This window comes from Nomascus leucogenys, chromosome 20 (genome assembly GCF_006542625.1).
Source record: "Nomascus leucogenys isolate Asia chromosome 20, Asia_NLE_v1, whole genome shotgun sequence".
In the NCBI taxonomy this organism is placed as follows: domain Eukaryota; kingdom Metazoa; phylum Chordata; class Mammalia; order Primates; family Hylobatidae; genus Nomascus; species Nomascus leucogenys.
Genome location: NC_044400.1, coordinates 13,163,183 through 13,190,758, shown reverse-complemented (window position 1 = coordinate 13,190,758; position 27,576 = coordinate 13,163,183). Strand labels below are relative to the sequence as shown.

General features: G+C 37.3%; 1 protein-coding gene across 1 annotated transcript in view; it reads right to left on the bottom strand.

The window, feature by feature from the left end:
* Positions 1-26,676, bottom strand: part of NXPH2 (neurexophilin 2) — a 106,882-nt gene extending 80,206 nt beyond the window's left edge. The window contains exon 1 of the mRNA XM_003267616.3: positions 26,477-26,676. Coding sequence (XP_003267664.1) covers positions 26,477-26,527 — 51 coding nt within the window. The 5' untranslated portion in view covers positions 26,528-26,676. The remainder of the gene's footprint in view (positions 1-26,476) is intronic.
* Between the last annotated feature and the right edge of the window lie 900 nt (positions 26,677-27,576).

Below are 27,576 nucleotides of genomic sequence, written 5' to 3'. Positions count from 1 at the left end.
TTTTAGGTTTCATTATGGCTTTTATTTCATTAGTGATATTGTTAGGCAAATTTCACCTTGAATTTTAATCCTCAGATGTTGAGGGAGGAACCTGGTGGGAGGTGACTAGATCACGGGGGCAGTTTCCCCCATGCTATTATCATGATAGTGAGTGAGTTCTCAGGAGGTCTAATGGTTTTGTAAGTGTTTGGAAAGTTCCTCCTTTGCTCACTCTTCTCTCTCCTGCTGCCTTGTGAAGAAAGACATGTTTGCTTCCCCTTCCACCATGATTGTAAGTTTCCTGAGGCCTCTCTAGCCATATGGAACTTTGAGTCAATTAAACGTCTTTCCTTGTCTTGGGCAGTATCTTTACGGCAGTGTGAGAACGGACCAATACAACTGGTAAAGTTATTATTAATGATAATACCTTACATTAATGATATACCTTTATGTTTATAAAATTCCTTTTATATACTTTATCTTTGATTATTGATATGTTTTAAACATTTTCCAATAATGGATCCCAAATGTACAAAATGTTCAGTGTAAATTTTTATTTAAAATAAAAATTTTTAATTTTGGGGTACTAAAATTTAAAATAAAAATTTAATACAAGTTCAAGAAGAGGTTTTCTTTATGCTTTATCTTTCATCTGCCTCTTTATCCCAAGCAGAATTATTAGTGTACAAATAAAATAAAGACATTCAAGGTTTTGAAGATAGTTGCAGAAAAAAAGTAATTTTAAATCACAAATAGTTAAGAATACAATTTATAATGTCAGAATAAAATAATAAATTTCACTGACATGAAACATTTCTCTTATAAAAACACCACAACCTAGATGTTGTTCTTTGTAAGAGATAAAATTTAAATGAGCAAATATTCTTCTACAAACTTAAGACCAATGCAAGCGTTTCCTAATATCTGAATAAAAAAGAGTGTGTTACTTATTAAAAGGGACTGTTTTGTTTTTCATTTCAAATGATGCTTAGAAGTCAGGTTGAAGCCAGGAACCTAGGGCCACAGGTGTCCAGTCTCAAATAAGACAAAGAAAATAGCATAGTAGGCATTCCACTGATTAGAAGACATTTCAATTTAAACATCATTTTCTTCTCTGTCTTAACAGAAAATACACAAGGGATACACACGCAATGATGTTCAGGGTGACAGGAGGCTTCTATAGGATAAAAACAATAACGCAGACTTTTTTTACTTCCAAGATACAAGTCTTCTTTATTCTTTTCTGTGATGAAGATTGAAATGATGCTTCTTTTATAGCTCACCATATACTATGCTCAAAGAAGCATTTTTGTGAATGTAAAAGTTGTGTTCTGGTTTTGATAACTCTCGAAGTAAATAGAGTAAGTAACCTGGAATATATGCAAATAATTTCATTCTAAACATTAATACATAGTCCAAATATATACTGGGGCATAAGCAAATGAAGGATTAAGTAATTCATCATTTTGGGGTACTAAAATTAAAAAAAATCTCATGAAATTTTAAAACAAGTATTTATCTAGTAAATAGCCAAATTTTAGATTTACAAACATCATCAGCAAGTAGAGCTGTAAATGTGAACCAACAGATTGAAATCTCATTCCTTTGTCCAGTTATTTATTCAGCAAATATTTATTGAGTGCTGCTATAGCCCAGGAACTATGTCTAGGTATTAGAGACACAAAGGTGAATAAGACCCAGTTCCTACCTATGAAGGTCTTGCAGATAAGTGAATGATGGCAAATCTGCTGGACAAAAATATCACTTTAAAAATTAAATTACAAGTAAAAAGAGATGTATACACAGTCTCAGTAACTTCAAGACAACGACAACAACAACCATAAAAATCTAACTAGTACAGGCTTGATATGGGTAGGATCTGTGTCCCCATCAAATCTCATATTGAATTGTAATCCTCAGTGTTGGAGGTGGGACCTGGTAGGAGGTGACTGGATCTTGATCGGATATTTCCATGTCTGGCTTCTTCTCTTCACTCTGGGCTCAGATCAAATGCCAAGTCATCTAGACCTTCTCTTGCCACCCTCTATAAAGCTGTGCTCTCCTGCTCAACCCCACGTCCCCGCCCCACCCCCACCCCCATCTCTTTCTCATTACCCTGTTTCCTGCATAGCATCCTTTACTGCCCAACAGTCTCCTAGTGACTTACTGCTATTTTCTGTCTCTCTGCTAGAATATACGCTCATGAGAGCAAGTAACTAGTTGTCAAATGAACCAGAATATCTTGACACAGAAGGTACTTGGCAAAAATATTTGTGCGTGGAATCAGTGAGCAGTACTGATCACACTCTGAGATCCAGCTACCCACAAAAACCCAGATAAGAAAGATAATATTTAGGGAAGATAATTTTAAGAACAAGGTAACTATATACTTCTCTCAGTTGTCTAATATATCCTCAACTTAAAATTTGGAATGTATTCCAAAATACATGAACTACATTATAACATCATCTCAAATAACTATGTGCTTTGAATTGCCATTTATTATTATGGCTTCAATACTTTTATTGAAGATTTTATGAGAAACAACCATATAAATTTTATTTCCATATTGGCTGTGAAACTATTGTGAACAATTTTTTCCTTTTACCTCCTTAAAATATACTAATAAATCCATTCAGGCTTTGTAACAAGGGAAAGTTTTGCCTCTCTGAGAAACTGGTATGTTCCCTCTTCAAACGAGACATAATATAATCATATTTCCTTATTTTTCTTGGCCACCAGATAAAATAGTGTCAGCTTTCATGATGAATTATAATAACTGTATTAACCTTTATGGTTAAAGTATTTGTTTATTCCCTCATAATTCTGTTTAGATTTTTTAAAATTAATTTTATCGTATTTTTTCCAGGGTGTCTTCAATTCTTATTTGAAAGGTGGTAAGTAATACTGAATTTAAATTGTAATGGTAAGTCCTAAATGTAATACTCAAAGTGCTCAATACAGAACTGAGTAACAGACATTGCTGAGACTGTGGAGAGATAACTCTAGGAATATTTGAGATGCTTAAATTACTTTGAATTTGGTTTCAAAAATACATTGAACTATGAAATAGAGGCCCAAAAGGATAAGAAATAAATTTTGAGAATAAAGCAATGAAGAATGATTTAATTTTAGCTAACAACATTATTAAAGGCTTCCTGTATCTAACAATGCGATAAGGCAACGTAAAGAGAGAAAGTCCACATATGATTTCTTTTACACTCAAATCTTATTTACTAGGCCCAGGATTCTGATAAATCCCTCATTTTCTCTCAGCATCAGACTCCTTATCCCTAGATTGAAAGAAAAACACTGTCCCGGTGGGGTCGTGATAGGGATTGAATGAGATAATAAAACTCAGGCATCCAGTAGAGTTCTTGGCACAGAATTAATAATGGAGAATTCAGGAGAGGGTCTCTTATCTGATGCCATTAGGTCTGGCACTGGGCCAGTTCAAAAGAGACATCTTCATCTGAGACATGTACAATCTTATACATCGTACTGTCTTACACATTTTAAACATACTTTTAATGTCAGAACAGTTTAAAGTTTGCATAAAATTGTCAAGAAAGCAGAGTTCCCATATACACCACACCTAATTTCCCTAGTTTCAACATCTTATATTAGTGTTGTATATTTGATATTATTAATAAACCAATATTGATATATTAGTATGAACTGAAGCCCATACTTGGTTCAGATTTCCTCAGTTCTCTCCTAAGGTCCTTTTCCTACACGGGATCCCATCCAGGTACACATTCCATTTAGCTGTCATGTCTCCTTGACTCCTCTCGGCTGTGGCAGTTTCTCAGACTTTCTTTGTTTCCGACGACCTTAGCAGTTTTGAGGAATGCTGGTCAGGTTTTTAAAGAATGCGCTACAAGTGGAACTTGTCTGATGTTTTTCCCATGATCAGACTGGGATTACATGTTTGGGGGAGGAATACTACATAGACAACATGCTGTTTTTAATCCACTATATTAAGGATATATAAAATCAACATGACATTACAGTTAATTTTAACCTTGATCATCTGGATGAGGTATGGCTGTCAGCTTTCTCCATTATAAATTTATGTTTCCCCTTTTCATACGTATTATCTCGAAGGAAGTTATTATGCACAGCCCACGCTGAAGTTATGTTTCCCCTCCTTGAGGGTGAAGTTATCTATATAAATCATTTGGAATCCTTCTGCATGGGAAACTTGTTTATTATTCGTCAATTGTTTATTCAATAATTTATATCAGTAAGAATACATGGTTATTGATTTTATACTTTGGGTTATAATCTAATATTAATTTACTCTGTTGTTCACATTGCCCCAGATTTGACCTCTGAGGGTTCTTTCAGTTGGCTCCTGTGTCCTTGTGACATTGAGGGTTTGCTTGCAGTTTGTGTTAGTTGATAATTTTGTTTTTGAGCATCTCCTTACTTTCTGGCACTACAAGACACTCTAGGACCACGTCGTATATTTTCTGCCCAGATTCTAGAATCAGTCATTTCTCCAAGAAGGCTTAATTATTTTCCTGTATGAAAAATGGTATTAGAAACCAAAATCTGGTTTCTAGGCATGCTCATTGCTACTGGAGTGTTTTGTTTTTAGGCCCTCTCAGCTGGTAAGAGCAAGAAAATATACATGTGTATGCTAACTTGTAAATATATACATGTATCTATAAATATTTTTATGTGCAACCATGTATATCTACATTAAACTAAAACTGAGTGTCTACGGATGTCTCCAACTCTAATTCATTACCAAATAGATCACTGTAGCCTCCTCCCCTTGATATCTGTAAATTCCAGCTTCAGAGTGACAAATCTAGCTCCCACTGTACACCATACATTGACTTAATTGATTTATTCCAGTATTCATGTATCATGATACAAGAATTGTTAACCTACAACTCCATGGAAAATAACTTTATTAACTAGAGTACAGTACTTATATACAGTTTCTTGCCATTAGTTTTACAGACTCCACTCATCATTCATATATACAGTTACTTAGATCAGGAAACATCACCCCCTCCCTATCCTCTTCAGTGAGGTTATTTCAATTTTTTTTTTTTTTTTTTTTTTGAGGTGGGATGTTGCCATGTTGCCAGCTCACACTCCTGGGCTCCAGTGATTCCCTCCCATCCCAGTCTCCCAAATACCTGGGACTACAGTTTCAAATAATTTTAATACAGTTAGGCTATTTTGTCATATTTGTATTTCATCCTGAAATCCCCCAGCCTCTTTATTGATTTTTTTTATTTTTTTATTTTATTTTATTATTATTATACCTTAAGTTTTAGGGTACATGTGCACAATGTGCAGGTTTACATATGTAAGGATTCAGTCGCCATGCTGGAAAATCATATGGACTTTAACAAATGCATAGCATCACATATCCACCATTAGAGTATCATATAGAATAGTTTCACCAGACTAAAATACAGCCTGTCCTTCACTATCCAAACCTTCCTCTTTCCTCTGAACCTTTGGCAACCATTGATCTTTTTACCATCTCTATAGCTTCACCTTTTCCAGAATGTCACATAATTGGAATTATAAAGTGTGTGGTCTTTTAGACTGGCTTCTTTTACTCAGCAGTATGCATTAAAGGTTCATTTATACATTTTTATGGTTTGGTAGCTCAAATTGTTTTTATCACTGAGTAGTATTTCACTATACGAATGTACCATGGCTTGTTTATCTGTTCAACTATGGAAGCACAGCTTGTGTGCTTCCAGTTCTTTGTGATTATAAATGAAGCTGCTATAAACATTTGCATGCAGGTATTTTTTTATGGAAATAAGTTTTCAAACTTATTGGGTAAATACCTAGGAGTTCAATTGCTGGGTCATATGATATAAATATATTTAGCTTTATAAGAAGCTGTCAAACTGTTCCAAATATTACAGTCAAGCTATATTCCAAAATTGCAATACAATTTTGTGTTTTGATCAGCAGTGAATGAGAGTTCCTGTTGCTTTACATCCTAATCAGTAATTGGTATTGTTAGACTTTAGGGGATTTTAGGCATTCTTATATGTGTTGTGGTGTCTTCTAGTTGTTTAAATGTTCAATCACGAATGACAAATGATGTTAAGCATCTTTACATATGTTTATGTGTTATCTGTACATCTTCTATGATTAGGTTTCAGATCTTTTGGCCATATTTAAATTGTATTTTACTGTTGAGTTCTAAGAATTCTTTGTATATGTTGCATATAAGTTCTTTATCAGATATATATTCAGCATATATATCTCAATATATGGCTTACCTTTTCATTCTTTTAATAGTGCTTTCACTGAGAAGTTTTTAATTACAATAAGGTTCAAGCTGTCAAATTTTCTTTCGCAAATTGTGCCTCTATATGACCCAAGGTCACATAGATTTTCTCCTATGGTTTTTTTCTAGAAGTTTTGCAGTTTTGCATTCCAAATTTATGTCTATGGTCTGTTTTGAATTACTGCTGTGAAAGGTGTAAGTTTTATGTCTACATACATATGTTGCATATGAATGACCAACTGTTCCAGCATCATTTGTTGAAAAGGCTATACTTTCTCCATTGAATTGCCTTTGTTCCTTTGTCAAAAATCAGCTGACTATATTTGCGGAGGTCTGTTTCTTGGTTCTCTTTTTTGCACCATTGATCTATGTATCTATATTTGTTTTTGTTTAACTAATACCTTTGAAACAACAACAACAAAAAAAACCCACATGTTAGAAACATGCTTCCTAACAACAAAATTCTGGGAAGATATATATAGAACAGAGAAAACCATACCTCATCCACTGCACGGAGGTCCCTGTTTTGGAGCGAAAATGCTGTCAGGGTCCTGAATAAATCATGTATCATTAAAAATCATAATGTGTCTAGAGGATTCTCTAAAAGTAAGTAGAACTAGCTCCCTTTAGGCTAGTGTTTCTCAAAGTGTCATCTCCTCTCAAAAACTGCATTAAAAGTCATTAGATGATGCTTAAAAATTAAAATCAGGTTCCTGGTGGTTCCTGGCACCACCTTAAAACCATGGTATCTATCTCCCAGGCAGAAACCCAAGAATCTGCGTTTTTAGAAACTATCCCAGATCACTGCGTACTAAAAGTTGTGAACTGCTTTCTTAGATTAAAATACCAGACTCATGGACGGAGTGGACAGGCTGGCAGAGTTCCCAGTCAAACCAGGTGTGGACTCTGTGTCTGAAGTCAAATGCTGGTGGGAGAACAATCATTTCAACTCCAGATAGAAAGTGAGCTCAGAGGAAAAGCTTGAGCTCCCTTGGGCAAGCAAACATCCCCGGCCAGAGCAGGCACTGATTAAACCCAGGGTCTGCACGTACCCTCCTCCAACTGATTAATAACCCTGCCAGGTAAGCATCTATCCTATAGGGATTTTCAGGGTGCCAGAGTTCGCTCTGCCTGAAGCTCAGCAAGCTGTAAAAATCCAAAGATTTTGTCGAAACCCATTGCCACCATCTGCCCCCACCCTCATCTCCATTTGAGCATATCCAGTCCACCTCAAGTCTCCCCTACGTAGGCTCTGCCTAACTTCAACTAATTCTTTCACCAGTGCATTCTCTGAAGGGTCCCATTGCTAACCCCTACATCAAATGTTTTGTCTGATCTATGTCATCTGATCTCACGAATCACCAATGGCTGTCAACTACTCTAGCAATGGGACAAACCTGATGACCATTTCCCTGGTCAGGTCCCCAACAGTCAGGGGCCAGGACACACTCCTAGTCACATTTATGCATCAGAGCTTTTCAATGTCATTTGGCTACATTTCTTTATAGGTTTGAGATTTCTTTGACTTACTAATGCATCTGCTGTGCCTCCTGTTGGTTTCAAGCAAGAAGCTGAAGCATGTTCGGTTGCACAGAAAGGAGTGCTATTCTGAGAGAGGATGTAGAAAATCTGAAGGGGGTTTCCGTGCCACTTGAAGCTAAGAAAGCTGGTTTGGCCTTTGGTACCCAAGTACCCCTTCTCCCATCCCCAAAGTTCACTAAAATAAAGTTGGGAAAGTGGTTTTTCTGGCCCCTTGCAGATATAAGAATATTTAACTTTCAAAGATTCTGGTTGAAGTACATATCTAGAGCAAAATATGTTTTATCTTATGCATCCAAAAGGCAGGCGTCCAAAGCTAACCATTTAAAGTACTAATCAGTGTTCACGGAGGATGTCAAGGGAGTAATGCTAAACACACAAAAACATCATATTTCAAAGAGTACAGAGTCACAAAGGCAGAAGTCTTAGATTAGGCTGGTTAAAATCGAGTAGCATAAGCATGACTGAAACTTAGATAAGTTTGTGCATTCTCAGAGAAAGAGCTTAGCAGGAATTTCTTTTGGAAAATATACTAAGCAGATTCAGAACTGAATGTGAGTGAGGGAGAAAGGAGCAGGTGTGAGGACAAAAATCACAGGTTTTGTTTCTATTATGACACTTCTGGCTTGTCCCTGATATATCTGGAGATGAGAAGTTAAAATACACTTTATTACATTATCAACAGTGGTCAACTTGAGGTCATAGGCATTCACATTTGTTCTTTCTCCAGATTTTGCACCAATACTAGCACATCACTTGCCATGGTTTAGACATTACCCAGAAGCTCTAGCATCCCAAAATTCTTGATAAAAATATTCAAAACTCTCATTAATAGCATTCAAAGATCACAGCCCTTGCCCACTGCTGGCGCACTAATATAATACGGCTCTTCCATTGCAGGCATTTCATTTAATAATATCTTGGGCACAGTTGCTTTGGTTCCACCTCATTTCAATATAAATCCAAAGAAAAACAAAATAAAATATTATGGAAGGAATTTGCTTAATGACTTGGTCACACGCCTTCACCATATCAATTCTGGTCTACTAACTAAATATGGTACAAAAGATGAGAAGGGTTTATTATACCCTAATATTTTTCTTGTTCAAAACCCAGAAGTCAAGTTGTTCTTGGATGAAAATGCAAGTCTCTTCTCTGACAGCCTAAGATAGGATGTTGTGGATGACAGCCTAAGATGATGTGCCTTCATCAAATGGAGACAGTGGGCTGTGTCTGGCTTAAACCAGAACAGTCTGCAGATGACACTCTTCAACTGAAAGTAGATCTGTCCCCTTTATCTACTGGAAACAAGCTTGCTTAGTATAGTGAGAAGAGGAGCTATTCCATACAGACCAAGCTTGGCTCCTTAAGCCAGACCACACCTATGTATTAATATATGCATAATTATGTTTCATTGTATCTACTTTCGTATACAGGAGAGCTTATTACAAATAAGTTACAGTGCTTATAAGTAGGTGAAGTGATGACTACTAAAATCATATCTGGTCTTTCCAAAATTTTAAAGTTTAAATCATGAAATAATCACTTTAATTAAGACTAAAATAAAAATCTGATACATGATGATTGGAATTTGAAAAGACAGTAAATTAAGCTATACTAAGAAAGTGTCCTTAGCATATAAATATCAGCAAATTAAACCTATAACCTCATCAGAAAAATCATAAATCAATGAAGTAAGGAGATCAATGGAGGAAAGCACTAAAATATCAGAATAAACAAAAAATCAGAAATTTTGATCATAAATTTTAAATTATTGACTGCATAAATCCTTATTTTCATAATATTTTCCTATCAAAGAACTGAATTTAAACTTTAGAAATAATATTTTTCCTATACTAATTAATTATTCCTCTAATTATAAAAATACATTAAAAAAATACTGCATAGCATATTGTAGTAGAAACAAGTGAGTCTGTAATAAATATTATAAAGTCTTAAAATGTGGATGTTGTTGACTGAATATCAAACTTTTGTGGCAGTATGTATTTACTTCCAAAGGGCAAACAATGGAATCAACCAGTTCTCTGGCTACTGAGCATATCCTTTCTTTGTCCTAGTAGAGAAAACAGTTAAGCTTGAGAGAATCAGGTAGAGAAAGTAACAGTCTATTTTAGTACAGTGCTTTAACTTAAGCGTAGAAGTCTTGTTCCAAAGGATCTTTATGACCACACTATAAGGAAAGGAAATAAACTCAGAGCTTCAAAACAAAGGGGCTTCGGGCACACTTTGAAGGAAATCAGTGACACTGAACCAGCAGACTAAGGGATTAGATGGAATATGCCACCCCAAAGTTTTTCCCTGCAATCTGTTACAGGTAGTATTCCAGGAGCTCTGAAGCATAACCTGTCAAGGGAGTTACTGAGTGATTTCTCTCAGTACATCCATTCATTCATCCATTCAAGCATTTGTCTGATGCTTACTATAAGGATGGCTGTGATATTGCAGAAACTGACATCCACATTCTTTGTGTTCGTACATTTCACTTGAGCTAAGTGAAATACACAAAGATGTGCACCCACAACTACAATACCATGAGATAAATGCTACAGTGGAGTTATGCACTCAGTGTGCAGCAGACCACAGAGAAACACTTAACATACCTTGGGGGAAAGGTCTGCAAATGCTGGAAAACCCTCTCATGACCTAAGGCATTCCCCTTCCTGAGTCACTGGCAGTCTTTCCCTTTGTGCTGGCTTATATTCCACCCTCCAAAAGAATCATGAACTCACAAAGCCAAAGGATACTTAAGAGAAAATCTGATCCAGGGATCTCCAAACCTGGCTGGGCCCCAGTATCACCTGGTGCTTTGGTTCCAGCCCAGAGATACTGATGTAGCATGCCTAAATGTTCTGAAAATGCTTTCTTGCTACGGCTGTTGTAGCTGGCCCATGGACCAGCATTTGGGAATCACTGAATCCAATCATCTCAATTTGCAGAAGGAAGAATTTAGAGGAAATTAACATCCACAGAATTAAAATGACTTCAGCAAATTAGTGTTGTAGGCACATTAGGACAGCAATGGTGGAAAACCTGGCAAAGGAATTTTTAGCGCAAATATTTTCAAAAAATATTCCCAAGGCTTCTGATATAAATCATATCTAATAGGACTGTCTGTCTCTATCTATCTATCTATCTATCTATCTATCTATCTATCTATCTATCTATCTATCTATCATCTATCCATCCAGCCATCTATCTGTCTATCTATGATGGTCACAAATTATATAAGTGGTAAGAAAACTTCAAGAAAATGAAGTTTAGTAAAGGCACTTGTTGCAATGAGCTACAAATTAGCTTTGCTCTTCCCAGTAAGAAAGTTATAAATGAAAACACTGAATTGAAACTCTCATTCTTAAAAATACCTGATTTATCAGGAAGAAATAATTTGCCCCTAAAAATATTTTCTAAAGAAAAGCTTAGCATAGTGCCATGACTACTGTAGACACTTAAAATATTGAGTGGACGAATAAAAATATGAATGCAAGTATTAACAGAAAATGTTTTTCTATGGCCATTTCCTACATTAACCTTTGATAGAAGCTAAGAATACATTGGTAAAGAAGGACTTGACTTATTTAGGGATGTGTACGGAGAATGGTAGTAGCATAATTAGGTCTATAACTTTCAAGGCAAAGACAAGCAAATAAAAAAAGCTGCCTTTTGTGTAGTGAGAAAGTTCAGTAAGAGAGTGTTACTTGTGTGCCTGCATGTGTATATGTATAAAGACAGGCACAGGAATGTGCTGGCCTGTGCAGGGTACTCCAGCACACTCACTGTGAAGGGTACAGAAGCCTATGTGCAGATTCATTCTCCATATAAATAAAGGGATAGAGCAGCAGCCCAGCTGTGTTCCACTGTGGTTCACAGACACGATCACAATAAGGTCAATATTCATGCATAGTTAAAATTTTGTGAAAATATATTTCAAATTTTAACACCACCAGGGATTCCGTTTATGTTTCTATTACCATGTTTATCTCTGGAGGTTAACATGCAACTCTCATAGGGTATCTTCATAGATACATTTTTTAAAAACTAAGAATTGCCTTAAAGGAAAAACTTAACTAAAAATGCATTCCAATATAGAAGAAAATGATTCATACCATTTATAAAAATAGAGTAACTCACAGTTTACTTTTCAGTAAACTTGAAAATCTCCAATTTTTCAATAAAAAGGAAATGCAACCTAGCTCGTAAGAGTAGAATGTAATAGCTGTGAGCTGCTTTTTATCTCAAAAACATTGAATCAAATTTTACACTTAGAACCACTGCACTCGTTTTCATATCAAAAATATAATCTGGGTTTGTGATAAACTCTTTGAAGAGTGGAATCCTACTATATTTTAATTGTAACAAATTTGCATGTCAAGTGTGATGAACTTCACGTTTTTATTAACCAACCAATATTTGTGATTGCCAATTTCAGTTTTATTTGCTGTCTTCTACAAAGTAATTTTTCTCTCATTACTTCATTTTAAAATATGGAAATTAGAAGGCTTTACTAAAACTTTCAGAGCCAGCCCTAACAACTGGTAATATCTGAACCTGACACAAAACGAAATGTGTGACAGTGTGTGGTAGGAAAGGAAATCTTGTCCAGGCAAGGAATATCAGGGGGAACATCCATCATTTATTACCCTCAAAAAGGAAAATTTGTCCAACAGAGATGTGTGCACTGGGCACGGTGCCTGACAGAGTTGGCACTCAAAGATATTGGTTGAATTGAACTGAACCAAAGGAAATTTGTCTGAATTAGAAAAACTAAAATGTTAAGAAAGAAACTAGGTCTAAGCAAAATGCTGACCCCCTTCCTAACATTTCAAAGACAAAGCATTTATTTGAGAGAGGCTGAAGTGGTCACTTGGTTCAGCTTCTCGCATAGCCAGAAATCACCTATGGCAGGTTTCTCACCCACTCCACGTCTCAATTGGGCTGTTTTTGCTCCCCAGGGGACATTTGTCAATGTCTGGAGACCTTTTTTTGGTTGTACAAGTGGGAGAAGGTGCCACTCGCATCTGGGTAGGAGCCAGATGTGTTATTAAGCATCCTAGAATGCACAGGATGGCTCCCAACAACAATAAACTATTTGGCTCAAAATGACAACAGTTCTGAGGTTGATACACCCTGCCCTACAGCATGATCCAGCAGATGGCGTCTGCTTTCCCACTTTCAGAAGTCAACTCATGGCCACAGGAGCATGACTTTACCACTGCTGGACAGCTTTCCCTGCTGAAAAGACCACTTTCATTTTGAAATTTATGGAGTAATAAACATTTATCCAAAGCACTATGGAAAAAGAAGCATATTTTGAGGTCAAACAACACAAAATATATATTAAGGTCAAAATGCTTTTTCCATATGCTAATTTTAAATTTAATTTTAATTTATTTAAATTATAGAAGAAATGAAAGCACAAAGTAAACAAAGATGCATGCTGGATTTTTGTTGATTGTATTATTTTTAATTCTTCCAGTATTTGGTAACTTTTAAGGCTTGTGTCTATTTCTTAATTTATTAACATTAGACGGCTTCTATTAACTTCTTATTATATAAGATAAGGAACCTGGCATTCTTGCCCACTTTTACCTCTTGTGTTCCCTTCACCTCCAAATTTTTATCATTTTAGTTCATCAATATTTGTTATATTATACTCTGTTCTTAAGCAACATCTAAATCATTCATGCTTTGAATATAAATCCACTTCAAAAACAGCAAACTAATAAATAGCACTTATAAAGCTGATATAACTTCACTGGAACCCCCTACAGAGTCACTGTGTGGCCTGACCACAGAAAGAAATGGAACCCCGTGCTTTCCCAGGACCAGAGACTGAGTCACACTCAGACTAGAGTGCAACTGAGTGCCTCATCATCCCTTTGTTCTATCTCTCTCTTGCTTTGCAGCACCTCTTTGAGGATTTCCCCAAATGGAGAGAGCAGTGGCACCCCTGAGGCCCTTGCATGCCCCAAATACCATATTTTATTTTAAGTTCTGAGATACATGTGCAGAACACGCAGGTTTTTACATAGGTGTACATGTGCCATGGTGGTTTGCTGCACATAATCATTTTTACCTTCTCTAATTTTTTCCTCTTCTGTCCTTCATATTTGATTATTTGGCTATTGATTCAATATCTCCTACCCTACAAACTGTAAAGATATCATTTTGTTGTTAATAAGATATAATGTTTTTTTCCTAAGTAATCTATCTTGTTTTTCTGAAAGCTTTTAGAATTTTCAGATTTTTCATTTGAGTGTGGAAATTTCACCAGTTTGTTATTTTTAAGTCAGGCTATTCAACACTGTGTCTTTGACCATGTCCTTCCTCTCATTGCCTCTGTCCTCTTTTTCTGGAGCTCTTCATTGGATTTTCTGGATTTATCCTCCGTGTCTCTTCACACTTCTCTCATATTTTCCATTTTGGTCTTTTTGCTCTCTTCCATGGGAGATTTCCATGGCTGTACCTTGTAGTCCACCAGTATGTTCTTTATTATCTCTATTATTTTCAGCCTTCTCCTTAACTTTTTGTCAGTTATAAATTTCATTTCTAATAATTATTTATTGTTCCCCAGTTGATATTTCTTAATAGCAACCTGTTTTTATTTTCAGCATACAATATATTTTTGACTCTCTGAGAATACTAATTGGGCATTTTAAAAATTATAATTAGTTCCTTGTATTATTGCTTGCCTCCAAGGTAAGTTGTTCTGTTTTCTCTCTGTCCTCTTTTTCCTGACGATTTCTCTTAAGTGTCCAGTGATCTCTGGTTATCTATGACTATTTATGAGTGGAGATCATGTGGATTAATGCGAACAGCTGGAATGGGTCTTCTCTGCAGTTGTCTGGGTCTCTTTCTCTAATAGAGTTCCTTCTTTAGTGAGAGTGCTAATCACAAGTTTTCTAACGGGAACATCTAGTGTGGATTCCCTAGGATATGCAGAACTGTTCATCAAAGTGCCCTGCCCTTCTCAAGCTAAGGCGTATGACCCAAGCCAACCAGGCTTTCTTAACCTTAAATGAAGTGAAGCAAGGATTGTAGAGACAGGGAAAAAATGGTTGACATTTATTCATTATCTTGGCTAATTGACAATTTCCTGATACACATACCCTGGATTCTGTTCTAGACATGCCTGGTTCATACCCTTTCTGTGAGCTGCCCCATTTTAATAATTTCTTCTATCCTTAAGATAGTCAGAATCAGTTTCTGTTGCTTGTGCACAAAGACCCCAAGTTAATACAGACGGAAAGGAAACTGACATTTGTTAAGCTAATGTTACGGGCCAGGTATTTTACATTTTTTGTAAGTAATCAGCAAAACCCTCTGAGATAGCTATAACTACCATTATTTTATAAGGAAAGAAACTGAGATTTAGTAAATTTATTAGCTTGTCCAAGATGCCAGAGGAAGCACCAGAATCCAAGTCAGTCTGACATCAAAACCTACGCTTTTCCCTCCACACTGAAATATTCATGGAGCATTGAACATACAGGCCCCGCCACAGTTAAGGGTATGTGATAAATATTGGAGGAGAGATTTAAGGCTGGGAAAGCCAGGAAGAAGAATTTAGACTCACTGTGCTCAGAAAAAGAGAATTGCAATCTCACTCTTAATAGTGTAGTGGTATAGTAAATCAAAGGAGAATTTAAGAAAGATGATTCTGTGATATGTGGGATGAATTAAAAAGGCTCATGCTGGAATAAGATAAACCAATGAGGAGGCTGTGATAGTGATGACATGGCTGGGGATGGAGAGGAAGAGTGTTTACAATGGGATTTGGAAGGAAATTTCATAGGATTGTGTGACTGAATGGTTATTATAGGGGATGAGGAAAGATGAGCCAAAAATGACTACAAGATTTCCAGTTGCAATGAAGGAAGCTGAAAGAATGCATGCATTTGCATTTCCCTCCCTCCAAAAATCCCAGTGAAATGAACTAGAAATGCAAAAACAAGAATAAATGCATAAGGGTGCTAGAAAGAGAAAAGGATGCCAAAAGAGTCCATAAAATCAGAATCCCCAGAAGACAAAAAGAAGAGTAAATCAAAATAATGGAAAAGCCAAGCATGCTGAGCAGCCTGTAACCAAACAAAGGCAAAGGAGAACCACACCTGGGCAGGACACTGAAGGTTTCTCCCCATGTGCACCCAATTCCCACCACCCAGCTTAGTGCAGCAGGACTTGGGCGCGAAGCAGGCACCAAGGCAGCTACCAGGAGGCTCCCCTGAGCACAAAGCTGCTGGGGTTTTGGATGCTCATCCCTTACCCTGAGGCTCCATTCAGTTTGGACCTCTTAGTAACTTATCTATGAAATTTGACCCTGAAGTCTTCTATTTATGCTGCTAAACATAGAACGAAAATGAAGGCACTCCCCCAGCTACCATTCTTACAAAACAATTAATATAATACAAACTTGAAGGCAAAACAGGGCGCAAATTCACAGTGTGCAGTAAGTTTTTAAAAATTAAAGTAATAGTATATATAATTTTGTGTGAAACAAATTTAAGGATACACAAACATGCACAATTTTAAAGTTAATAAAAGGGATTCAATAAGGGTTGGTTGAGGAAAAGACCTGAGTGGTAAGTAGTCATAAAGGAAATAAAAAGTTTATAAAAGACTTCTTTTCTCAAAACAAAAAGGCCCAAATGGATTAGAATGATTCCCAACAAACTGTCAAAGAAAAAGCAATTCTCAAAAATTTTAACACTTCCCAGAAGTGAGGGGGAAAATATAGAAGTCTTTTTAATTCTAATCCCACCATAATCGTTATACAAATATCTGGCATGTTTCACTTTAGTTATATTTCATTTGTGAATATAGCCAGTGTTTCTAAATAAAATGCTAAAAACACATACATAAAATCAAAATAAAAATTAACAAATAATAAACTTCATACTTAGTAAAGTTTATGTTAAAGTTGGAAACATGAGAACATGCTTAATTTCAGAATTATTCAATAATATTTTGAAGGTTCTATACAGTTCGCTAGGAGAATAAATTTTAATATGAGACATAATGTTCAATAAAAAGAGTCAAATAAAAGATTATTTGCAGGTGATATGATTGTCTAGACATAAAATCCAGGGGAATCAAATAAAAAATATTACAACTAATAATCGAGTTCAGAAATAGAACAGATACAAACATAAATATACAAAAATAAATAGTTTTCCTTACATTCCAGCAAAAACCAATTTTAAAATGTCAGCCATAAAAAAGATACCCATAACAACCTCATAAGGTATAAAATATTCAGGAATAATAAAGAACAATTGTGCGTGAGCAATATTAAAAAGAAACTATAAAATTTAAAGGCTGTAAAAAACTGAAACATAGGAAATTATTTAAAAAGGCAATTCACAAAATAAGAAATACAAATGGTTATTAAATGTGAAAACATGCTTTATATTCCTAATAAGTAATACAGTATACAATACATGTTAAAAACAATGAAGTACTTTCCCTTAATAGATTGCCAAAAATATTTTTAAAAATACCAATATTCAGGTAGCGTGATACAGGCATGCACATACAATGTAATACCTTATATTGGTACAAACATTTGGGAAAACATTTATAATTATCAAAATTCAATATATACATTCTCAATATTGAACCAACATTTTCAATCCTAGGAATTTGTGTTACAGGTATACTTACAACTATATTAAAGAATTCAAAACAATTTAAATATTAATTAGAAACTGATAGAATATATTATGGCATATCAATGCCATGAAATACTGTGAATCTTTAAAAATATAAGTTGCTCTATCAAAGTAGCCAAAATATACTATTGCATGAAAAAAGCTTATTATGGAACATGGTACCGTGCATGATATACTTATTATAAAAGCATACGTATCTATAATACCTGGAAAGACATAAATTAAAGTATTAATAATGCCCTGAGTATAAGGTATGAGGTGGCAGAAAGCAGGGAGGGGTGAGAATGGCTACTTAAAGAAATTCTGAGTATTACTAAAAAAAAAAAACTTTAAACAGAAATCTTAGGTGGAGTTCCCCAGAAGAACAGGCTGAAGCAAGTATTTGAGGGCTATTGATTTAAAACAGAAGCACTTCCGGGGAAGCCTGCTAAGGGAGCACGGCAGCTGGTGAGAGAATGGGAAAAACGTCATGGAAGTGCGTGATCTCAGGCAAAGTCTTGCGGAGGGTAGCTTCAGCCTGCTTCTGCAGGGATGACCCAGATTATCTGTTTCACCTCAGTTATACCTGGGAGCTGTCCAGAGTCGGGGCAAGGGAGCTGGGCTTTCATACTCTGACATCTGTCAGTCATTAGTCAAGAGCTTTCCAGGGGAAGTGAATGGCACCTGTGGCTCTGAATGCATTCTGGCAAAGTGCCTCCCCAAAAGAAATCTGGGTGGAGAACCAATAACATCCACTACAATATTACTTTTATAATAAAATACATATTTTCATTAAAAGAAAGAAAAAGAGAGCAAAAGCCATGTGCTACTAGTAAAGTAAAATTACATATTAATGCTCTCAAAACACAAGTCTGGGCTAGACAGGTTCCCACACCCACTTGCTTGTCCTCATATTCCTACCTGTCCACTAGAAAACCAGGGTTTAGCAGCCCGTGAACCCACACTTTCTCTCTCCTTTTTATCTTTTCCATCTGGAGTGGTATAGGTGAGATCCTGAGAAGTTAGAGGAACTCTCAAAACCTCTGCTGATCCTAACTGGAGCCACATTACTTGGCTACTAACTTAACATGAAAACGGCATTAAAGCTGAGACCCTTGGCAACTAGGCTCCATGAGGTTAAATTCTATTTATTTATTTATTTAGAGACAGAGTTCCACTCTTGTTGCCCAAGCTGGAGTGCAATGGCACGATCTTGGCTCAACGCAACCTCTGCCTCTTGGGTTCAAGCAATTCTCCCACCTCAGCCTCCCAAGTAGCTGGGATTACAGGCATGCGCCACCACGCCCGGCTAATTTTGTATTTTTTAGTAGAGACGGGGTTTCTCCATGTTGGTCAGGCTGGTCTCGAACTCCCGACCTCAGGTGATCTGCCCACCTTGACCTCTCAAAGTGCTGCGATTACAGGGGTGAGCCTCCGCGCCCAGCCCATGAGGTTAAATTCTAAATAGAACTCCAGATTAAAGAAACGCCCCAAGAATTCATTTGTTTTATTCAACTTGTTTGACTTTATGGCAAAGCTAAGATGAATGAGTTGAGGTTTCTAGCTCAGTGGTCACTGAGCAGAGTGAGATGTTTCCTAGAAATGTCCCTCAAATCCATCATCTGGGTGTCAGTGATGAGTACCTAGAAAGATAGCACTCATCACCAAAGTGGACGATTCAAGTTTACAATCTGTGCAGTCTACAGTCTGTCTCTGAAACCTGTGGTGTGCTTTCGTTGCTTCACCTGTAAAATGGATGCAATAACTATTGCTCTACTTACTTTTCAGAGCTGATGCACAGATTAACCATGAAAGAATTTTGCAAACCATGTAGTGCTTTACATCCTGTCACTTGTCTCAGCACAAAGGCTCCAAACATTAAAAATGGGACAGTGGTGATTTCAAGATCCAAATCCATGAACGTTGGAATGCACTTGTTCAGGACAGACGTGTGTGGCCTTGCACATATTGAGTGTGAGTTAACAGTAAAACATCCAAGTAAAACAGAACAGTAGATTATGGAGACACCGGCTTGGAGCCTGAGCAAAAGGGTAGGAATTGAGATACAAGTTGGAGAGTCAGCAACACAGGAGCAACAGGTAAATTCGAGACTTTGGAAAACACGCTTTTGAAAACTTCATATTTTTTTCCATTTCCATAGCCATATTCCTCAAGTCAATCCCAATTGTCTCCTGTTTGAACTATCCAAGTGCAAAACTTCATTAATACATATTCCTGTTATCATTACTACAAAACGTTAAATGATGCTTTATGGTCCCTAGTCATTTATTGTATGCCTTATCCATTGAAAAGATCATACAGATTTTCATACTAAACTGCTTTCAGTAGTTGTCTACACACACAAATGCGGAATGGAATTTGGGAATAGAAATCACATGTGTTTTTAAAACCCATACTACATATGTGTTCTTTCCCTTTGAATAATATACATGATTTCTTAAATTACTGCTTTGGGTGAATAAATATACCTGCTATATAACTCAAATTGATGAGATTTAAAAATTATCATTATATATGATAAAGCTTGAAAATCATAATCTTGCATATTCTTGCATGAAAAGACTTACACAATTTATGTAAATTTTGTTTTTAATGACCTTAGAACCACTTTATGCGGCAAAAAAGCAGCAATATCTCAAAGTCAAGTTTCATTTGTAGAGTCATTTGCGTGTTTACAGTTGGATTGAATCCCAGGACTGGTTAGTCTTTCTGTTTCACTTGGATTTTCTCCTAAGGTTAGGACCATTGGCAATTTTCTCCATCTTTGGCAGGTCTCACATGCCAGTTTTTTGTTTGTTTTATTTTTAGAATTTTGTAACATTTACAAGTGAACTCCTGAAACCATTGCAGTTAGTTAAAAGCATTTCTGATTTAAATAGACTGTATTCTATTCAGGCATACAAAAGTCACTTGCTAGTTTTCTGGCTGAAGAACAGTATTAATCTGTAATGTTGTTTATCTTAATAATTAGAATTTAACTGAGAGTCAATTTTCCGTTTATTTAAATTGATGCAATGACTAGACGTTAGTTTACAATTTAAAATGGTATGGGGGGAGAAAATCCCTGAATGCACCATTTTAATTTAACTTTTTATTGATTTTGCTGATTATATGTTAAATAAGTGCTCATCAATTCTCTGCCTAGTTTTACTAAATTTTCCTTTTCCATAAGCACAGATCTAGTAATCTGTCTTGCAGTGTTTTAAATCTACTTCTAAGTGTATATACATCACTTGTGATGTGGTTAACAGCATAAAATACATGTGAAATTTATATTTAAAACAATTACATTTATATGTAACATATATGTACAGTAACTAAAGATGTAAATCATATGAAGAAAAATTCAGAACCCCTGTAACAATATATTTAAAAGGAGATATGTTAAAAACAAATTTTTATCTACTTTGTCATTAATTACTTCATTTTATAGATGAAAGGTCCCAGGATATTAAACGAACTGCCCAAGACACATACACACTCACAGGTGCACACGTGCACACATACACACACACTCACACACTTGGACCAGCTCTATTTTGTTGACTGCTATGTTCTCACTGCTTGCTCTAGTCTCAGTGTAAAGTCTGGATCAAAACAGATAGTGAACAAATATTTGTTGAATGTTCGACTAATTCAGAAATAGACTCCAAGTCTTTTGACATGAAATTCATTGTTCTTTCCAAAACATGAATGGAAACATTTAAAATATCCTTCTCTATCTTCTAGTCTTACTGGGAGAATAGAATGTGATAATTGTGTGAAAGAAACTTAAAATTATGTAAGTGTATGGAAATCTAAGTCAGCCTTATTATCATTATAGTTTAAGTTTATAAAATGTCTCACTTCTCTTACCATTTAAGAAAGGAAAATTTAACTAGAATGGCAATTTCATATATGTGCTGCTGAAGTGAGCACAAGAATGGCAATTTTAGATACAACTATTTGATCTTTGTGAATGATCTGACTAGGAAAAAGAAAAATATTTCCTACAGCATTTGGGTTTAAGTAATGGAAATTTCATTTTTAATGGTAATTCTATAAGGAAAGATAATTCCTTATTATATACCAATCTTACAGCATAATGAACCAAACACTTGTTTGAGAGTTTTAATCTAGATTTTCATAAGTTAAAAAATAACATAAAATAGAAGTTTTCAGTCAATCACATCTTAAAATTCTTTAATATGAAAATCTATACCACAACTTATACTGTAAATTGCTTTAGATTCCTTTTTTATTTAGCAGGATTTTGAAATAAAGAATAGAGTTGTCAATACCATTAATCAAATCACAACTAATAAAAAAATGCATTAGTAAATAAAGACTTATAAAAGGGCACCTGATTTTGGCATAATTAAAAATACTTGTGAAGAAATAGTGTTAGAAAATCTTACGGCAGTACAATATATATGTTAACTGGGAAAAGTTTATCTAAAATCATTTAAACATACCCCAACTTAAATTATAACCATTGTGGAAGTCAAAACCATAGCATTGTGCCTGCTAATTTAGTTACAAAGTCAGTAATATAGAAATTAGTTTGTTAAATCACCATCCTGCATACTATAAGGGTACCCAGAGAGTAACCTCACATGGGGAGCACTCAAAATCATTTGGACCAATTTTTTAAAGCCGTTTTGAAATAATTTACTTCCAAATCAAGATATTAAATGCCAGCTTCTAACCAGCAATAATGCTTATGGCTAAGATAGAAATGAGATTCTTTATAGAAACGCTGACACAGCGTTAACTGTAAGCACTTGAGTGTGCAGCTATAATTCTTTTTTCAAATCTTTCCCAGTAAAGCTTCAGGTAAAAGAGTCCGCAGAATATGTAAACTGTAAGAGACATTCTAGAGCTTTTACAAAATCACAAACCTGTGACACATTTATGTTCATCTTTGATTGCTACCACTAAACGACTAAATCATTCAAGGTGTATTGATTAGGTCTTTAATAGATAAAACGTGGGCAATGTCTTATATAAACCAATATTTCTTAATACATTTGATTGGCAAGAACTACACATTTTAAGCTGACAGTGGAAACCTCTAAAAGATTTTTCAAAAAAGCTTTCTGCCTTATTTAGCATTCCAATTATTAATCAAAAACAATAAAAAAGAAAACATTATGAAAAAATATAGAACAAAGATTAAGAAAGCTTTTCTTTTCCATTCGGAAACTAAACAATAAAATAATTTCCCAAGCAGTCAGTTTTCTGTATGGAAGGCATTTAAAACCGGACCAGATAACATAATATCAGAATAAACCAAGCGAATACAACTTGTACTGGGAGGTGGGTGGCTGAAACCAAGCATTTAATTGTCTAATCTTAATTTTCATTTTTTAAAATGTCTAAAATAATGATGCTTATAATGAGGAGTTACTTTTAATGCACAGCCAACTCTAAGTCATAACAATGATATAGTGGTTTTTTTTTTTCCTCCACATTGTCATATAGCCAACTATTCATCCGGCACTGGAAAATACTATTTTGATGTTTACTGATCAAGGCTGTATGAGGAAAATTGTCATTTTTGAATGGAAGATAGTAAAGAGTTATCAATTCTTGTAAGTACAGAAGAAGAAATAAATAGAATCATCAGACTAAACAAATATTAAAATTATTAGTTTTAATGTAAGTACCCTTAATAAATTATGTGATACTAAAAGGATGAACCTAAAATTTTACCATCTTTCATCACAAGGATCTGACTTTATAGGATTCTAAAAATTTGCCAACTTACATTGTTTTTAACTAATATTTTATTTTGTAAACTCAGCGTTGTATCACAGTAAAACAAGTTGAAATGTGTAAGAAACTGATTTTTTAAATCAGCCCTAAATTTTATCTTAAACATTAGCTAATCATTCATTTAAATTAAAATTTATTCTTTTTATAATCTTCTTTTTACTTAAAGGCAAAAAATCACACTTATTACCAGTTACAAATCATCATGCAAATCTGTAAACAGTTGACATCTGGTGAAGTCTTTACCTGGCATCATGATGAAACAACACTCATTTTGTTATAATATTCATTTCAAATGCTAATTTTTTCTTCATTAGATGGCAGAAAAGATATAACATGCTCTTAATATTCTTTATAAGAGTATGTTGCTGAATAAGAATTTTTAAAACAGGAATACGTTCAAGATGGATATTTAAATCTTGCAAATAGTAATCCCATTAATTAGCTATAGCAACCTGTCTGTTAAAAGCACTATACACAGGCCAGGAAAATTGGGCAAGGACAGGTAAGAGACATACATTCTTCCTAGGCTACCTGCAGTATTTATCAATTCCGCTTACTGTTTTCTTAGAAGTTTTAAATATCACATAAACAGGTAAAAAAAATTCTAGTTATTGTGACTGTATTATATATATGTGTATATTATATATGTTATATATAACCATAGTTAGTGACTTATTTGGCCTCAACTCCCTGTGACTGCTTTCAGAAACAAACACGTAATTTTCATATCACTAAATGTTCAATATGCCCAAATGAATATATTATTCTTTTAAAATATTTAATATTTTTTAAAAGTATGTTCTTCAGGCTGGCAGTGCAGATAGAAAAGTAAAATCCAATTTCGACAATAAAGTAACTTCACTCGTCCCTCACCAAAAAATTTAAAAAACAAAAAAAAGCCTTATGTCAGCAAAAGGCAGATTTTCTTAGTACATATGGTTCCTAGAAAAGTAAAAGACTAGTTTCACATCTAGAAAACATTTTATCCCCTTGCTGTTAGGATTTAACAAAGAAGTTCAATATCAGCTGAAAAAGGTAGAACAAAACTATGAGCCATCCAAATGAGCAAATCACGATCTGTCCTTTTTGAGACCTACTGGAGTGGGGCATATGGTGGGACTGGGGAATATTTCAATTTAGATCTGCTCAGCCACTCTGTTTTCCCTTCACATTCTAACCCCCTTGTGTTATAAGGCTGGCAACAGCTCTAAGAATGTGGAGAATGTAAACAGCCTTTTATTGTCCAAAGGGATGGCAGCGTAAGGAATGTGTGCTTATCAACAGGGCTGCAGCTCCCCACCTCACTTACCATGATAAAGTGCTCCAGGAGAAAAACATTACAACGCAAGCACAATCCCAAAATGGATTAGAATTTGACATAAGCTTTTTTAAAGGCGAATCAATCAATCCATGCTGTAATATTAGAATCTAGCTCTTAAGGAGAGCATATAATCCCTGCAAGATGTATTTCCTATTCCTTATTGACTATGGTGGTGTGGGAAAAAAAAATCTAACATTTCCAATATAGTAGCTGGGAGGAGAACTTTTCCCCGACACGTGCCCAAATATATTTTCTCATCTTTAAGAGCCTATCACAGTGCTTACGGAGCAGATACACAGTTCATGTTTATTAAATGTAAAATTAATGAACTAAGATTCATGAAGATATTCTGAAGACCCCACATAAATACCTGATTTCCCCAGGCTTTTCCTTACACACACCATACAAATGCTGCTTTGTTAGATCACCTTTTATTAGAATCCAGACTAAAAAATTTTAAAGCAAGGGATACTAAAGATTAATGTGGCATATATTTTGGATTCATAATGCCTAAGATGTAAAATGTATTTTAACATGGAGTATTGTAGACAGCCAGTATGTGATGGCTCATTCAAGGATATTTGGGCATATCATTGCATTTTCTTCTTGATGCCATTGAAGAATTTCTGAGTTAACGCTGTGCAGGTGAAGCTAATCTCTACCGTAACAAGCATGGACCATGGGCATCTCAGTGGTCTCTCCACCATTTAGAGTTCCTTCCACCCTCAGAACTTGCAAAGTGCCTCTGCCTTAACAATATCATACATATCATAAACTTTCAAAGTTACTTGATTTTCCCCCTAATAGGAAAAGAAAGAGACAAAGAGAACGAGAGAGCGAGCGAGCGAGAGAGAAGAGATTGTCATCTTCTAAGTGCTTGGGCGAAGTCTTAAATATGAGGACCAAAGAAACTATGGCATCAGGAGAAAGCCCTCTTAATAGCACCCTAACAAGGCAAGAGCTAAGTGACCAGAAGAAATCCATCACAGTGGCTGACCCAGCCAAAGCACTCCCCTGCTGTAATTTTACTTTGAAAGTTTCTTCTTGAAGGTCTTACTTTGGTTTTCCCTTAACTATAATTAGCCATGCATATAGAATATAGGCGTATATCAGGAGGAGGAGAGCGTGGCGCCTCGCGGGAAGAGCGAAGAGAGTGACAACGCGAACCCCAAACCACATTTTAATACGTTTCTTATTCCTCAGCGCCCCGGAGCCACCCAGACCAGGCGGGAGAGGTCTCCCTGAAAAGACAGCTGCGAGATGCCCGAGAGGGGGCTCCTGCGCGAAGCTGGGCATGAAAGTTACATCTTGTGTCCCCAGCTGGCAGAAAACCCCATCCCAGTCCCTAGCGCCAGACGGAAAACGAAGAGAAATCCAAGCTGTCCCCCAAATCCGTGTTTTTGCCTAAGTTTTCCACCAGAAAGGCGCCACTACCTGGCTCTGAGAAGGCGGATGCATGCACTATGCTGTGTTTTGGAAGAAGTGTCTGTGTGCATCTGGGCAAAACACCACGTGGAAAATAAACACCACCAAGCCTCTCAAACTGTGAACCGGAGGAAGGTCTTTCTGCCCCTTCTCGTCCTATCAATTTACCTTCCATCCTCTCCTTGACCGCTTATCAATAAACCGCTTCCTTCTCCCGGACCTACTTCCCGGCCACCTTCTGCCTACTTTACCTCAGCGCTCAAGTCCCAACCCGTGCTAAGCCCTTCAGTCGCCTCTAGATCCCCTCTATTCCGTCCTTCAATTCTTCCCTTTCGACCTCTAAGGCAACCCAAAACTCCTTGCCCTCCGCGCGCCCCCAACCCCACTTCCCAAGCAGGCCCAGGCTGGGCTCCAAGTCAGCCGCCTGCGCGGTTTTCCCGCCGAAACGCGTCCCCGGCGCGTGGGGCGGCGCGCGGGCCGGGCACTCACCAGCTGCAGCAAGCCGGGGACCACCACGAGGGGCAGCGGCCGCAGGCGCATGGTGCCGGCTGGCGCGGCTTCTCACGAGCTGCGCGCCCTCGCCTGCCTCTCGCGCATCTCCACTTCGCGGGGCAGGACTGAGGACGCCAGGGACACAGCGCGGCGCTTCCCTCCCAGAATCCGAGCGCTGCGCCTTGCCGCGCAGCTCTGGCCCGGTGGGCGGGCAGGGAAGGGGGAGGGTGGGCGGACCAGAGGTGCCTCTCCCGGCCCCCCGCGCGGCCCTCCTCGGAGGGGGCCGGCAAAGAGCGTGCTGGGCCACCGGAGCTCCGGCACGCGGCGGGGGGCTTCAGTCGCGCCTTGGACTCTCCCGCTTGGCCGTGCTCGGGGTGAGCGCGGGGGTCGCCTGCGGGAGGGAGGCGGCGGCTCGGGCGCTTGGGTGATGGGTTCAGCGCGAGGCTGCTCTCCAGATCCGATCCCGCCCGGCGGATGCCTGGCCGAGCTGAGCACGCCTGGCCAGCCGGTGCCCCAGAGCCCCGAGAGGCCGGGTGCCTCCTCCCACCCCCGCCCAGCAGAAGGCCGGTCCGAGAGGCTCCACCGTGCCAAGCGCCCTGCCCACTGACTGGCTCTCGCTTTGGCTGGGGAGATTGGGGATGGGGGGAAGGAAGGGTTCTCCCTGGGTGGCTGCAAGAAGGAGTGCGCCCGCCTGGAGAGCGCCCAGAGAGTTTAGGAGGGGAAGGCGATTGCAGAGTCCTGGGGCGGGGCGTGGGGGCTGCGAAAGGGAAAGGCTGGGGCGGGGAGGTGAGGCTGGAGCCCAGGACGCCCTGGGAGAGTGCCCTACTCTGCCGCAGCGCCAAGCTCGCAGAGCCGCGGTTAAGGGGTACAAATTGTGCCTGGTGCGGCTGGAAGGATTTCTGGGGTCGGGGAGTAATGGGGACCTCGAGGGACCAGGCGCAGAACTGTGAGAAATGGAGCTAGGTGATGTCCGGTTTACTCCGATTTGGGGATGGTATAGACAGCTAGGTGTCCTGAAGACAGACGGAGTTGCTCCCAGGCCTTCTGCCCGGGCTTTGGAGAAGCAGAATAAAGACAGGATACCCCACCGCAGCCTC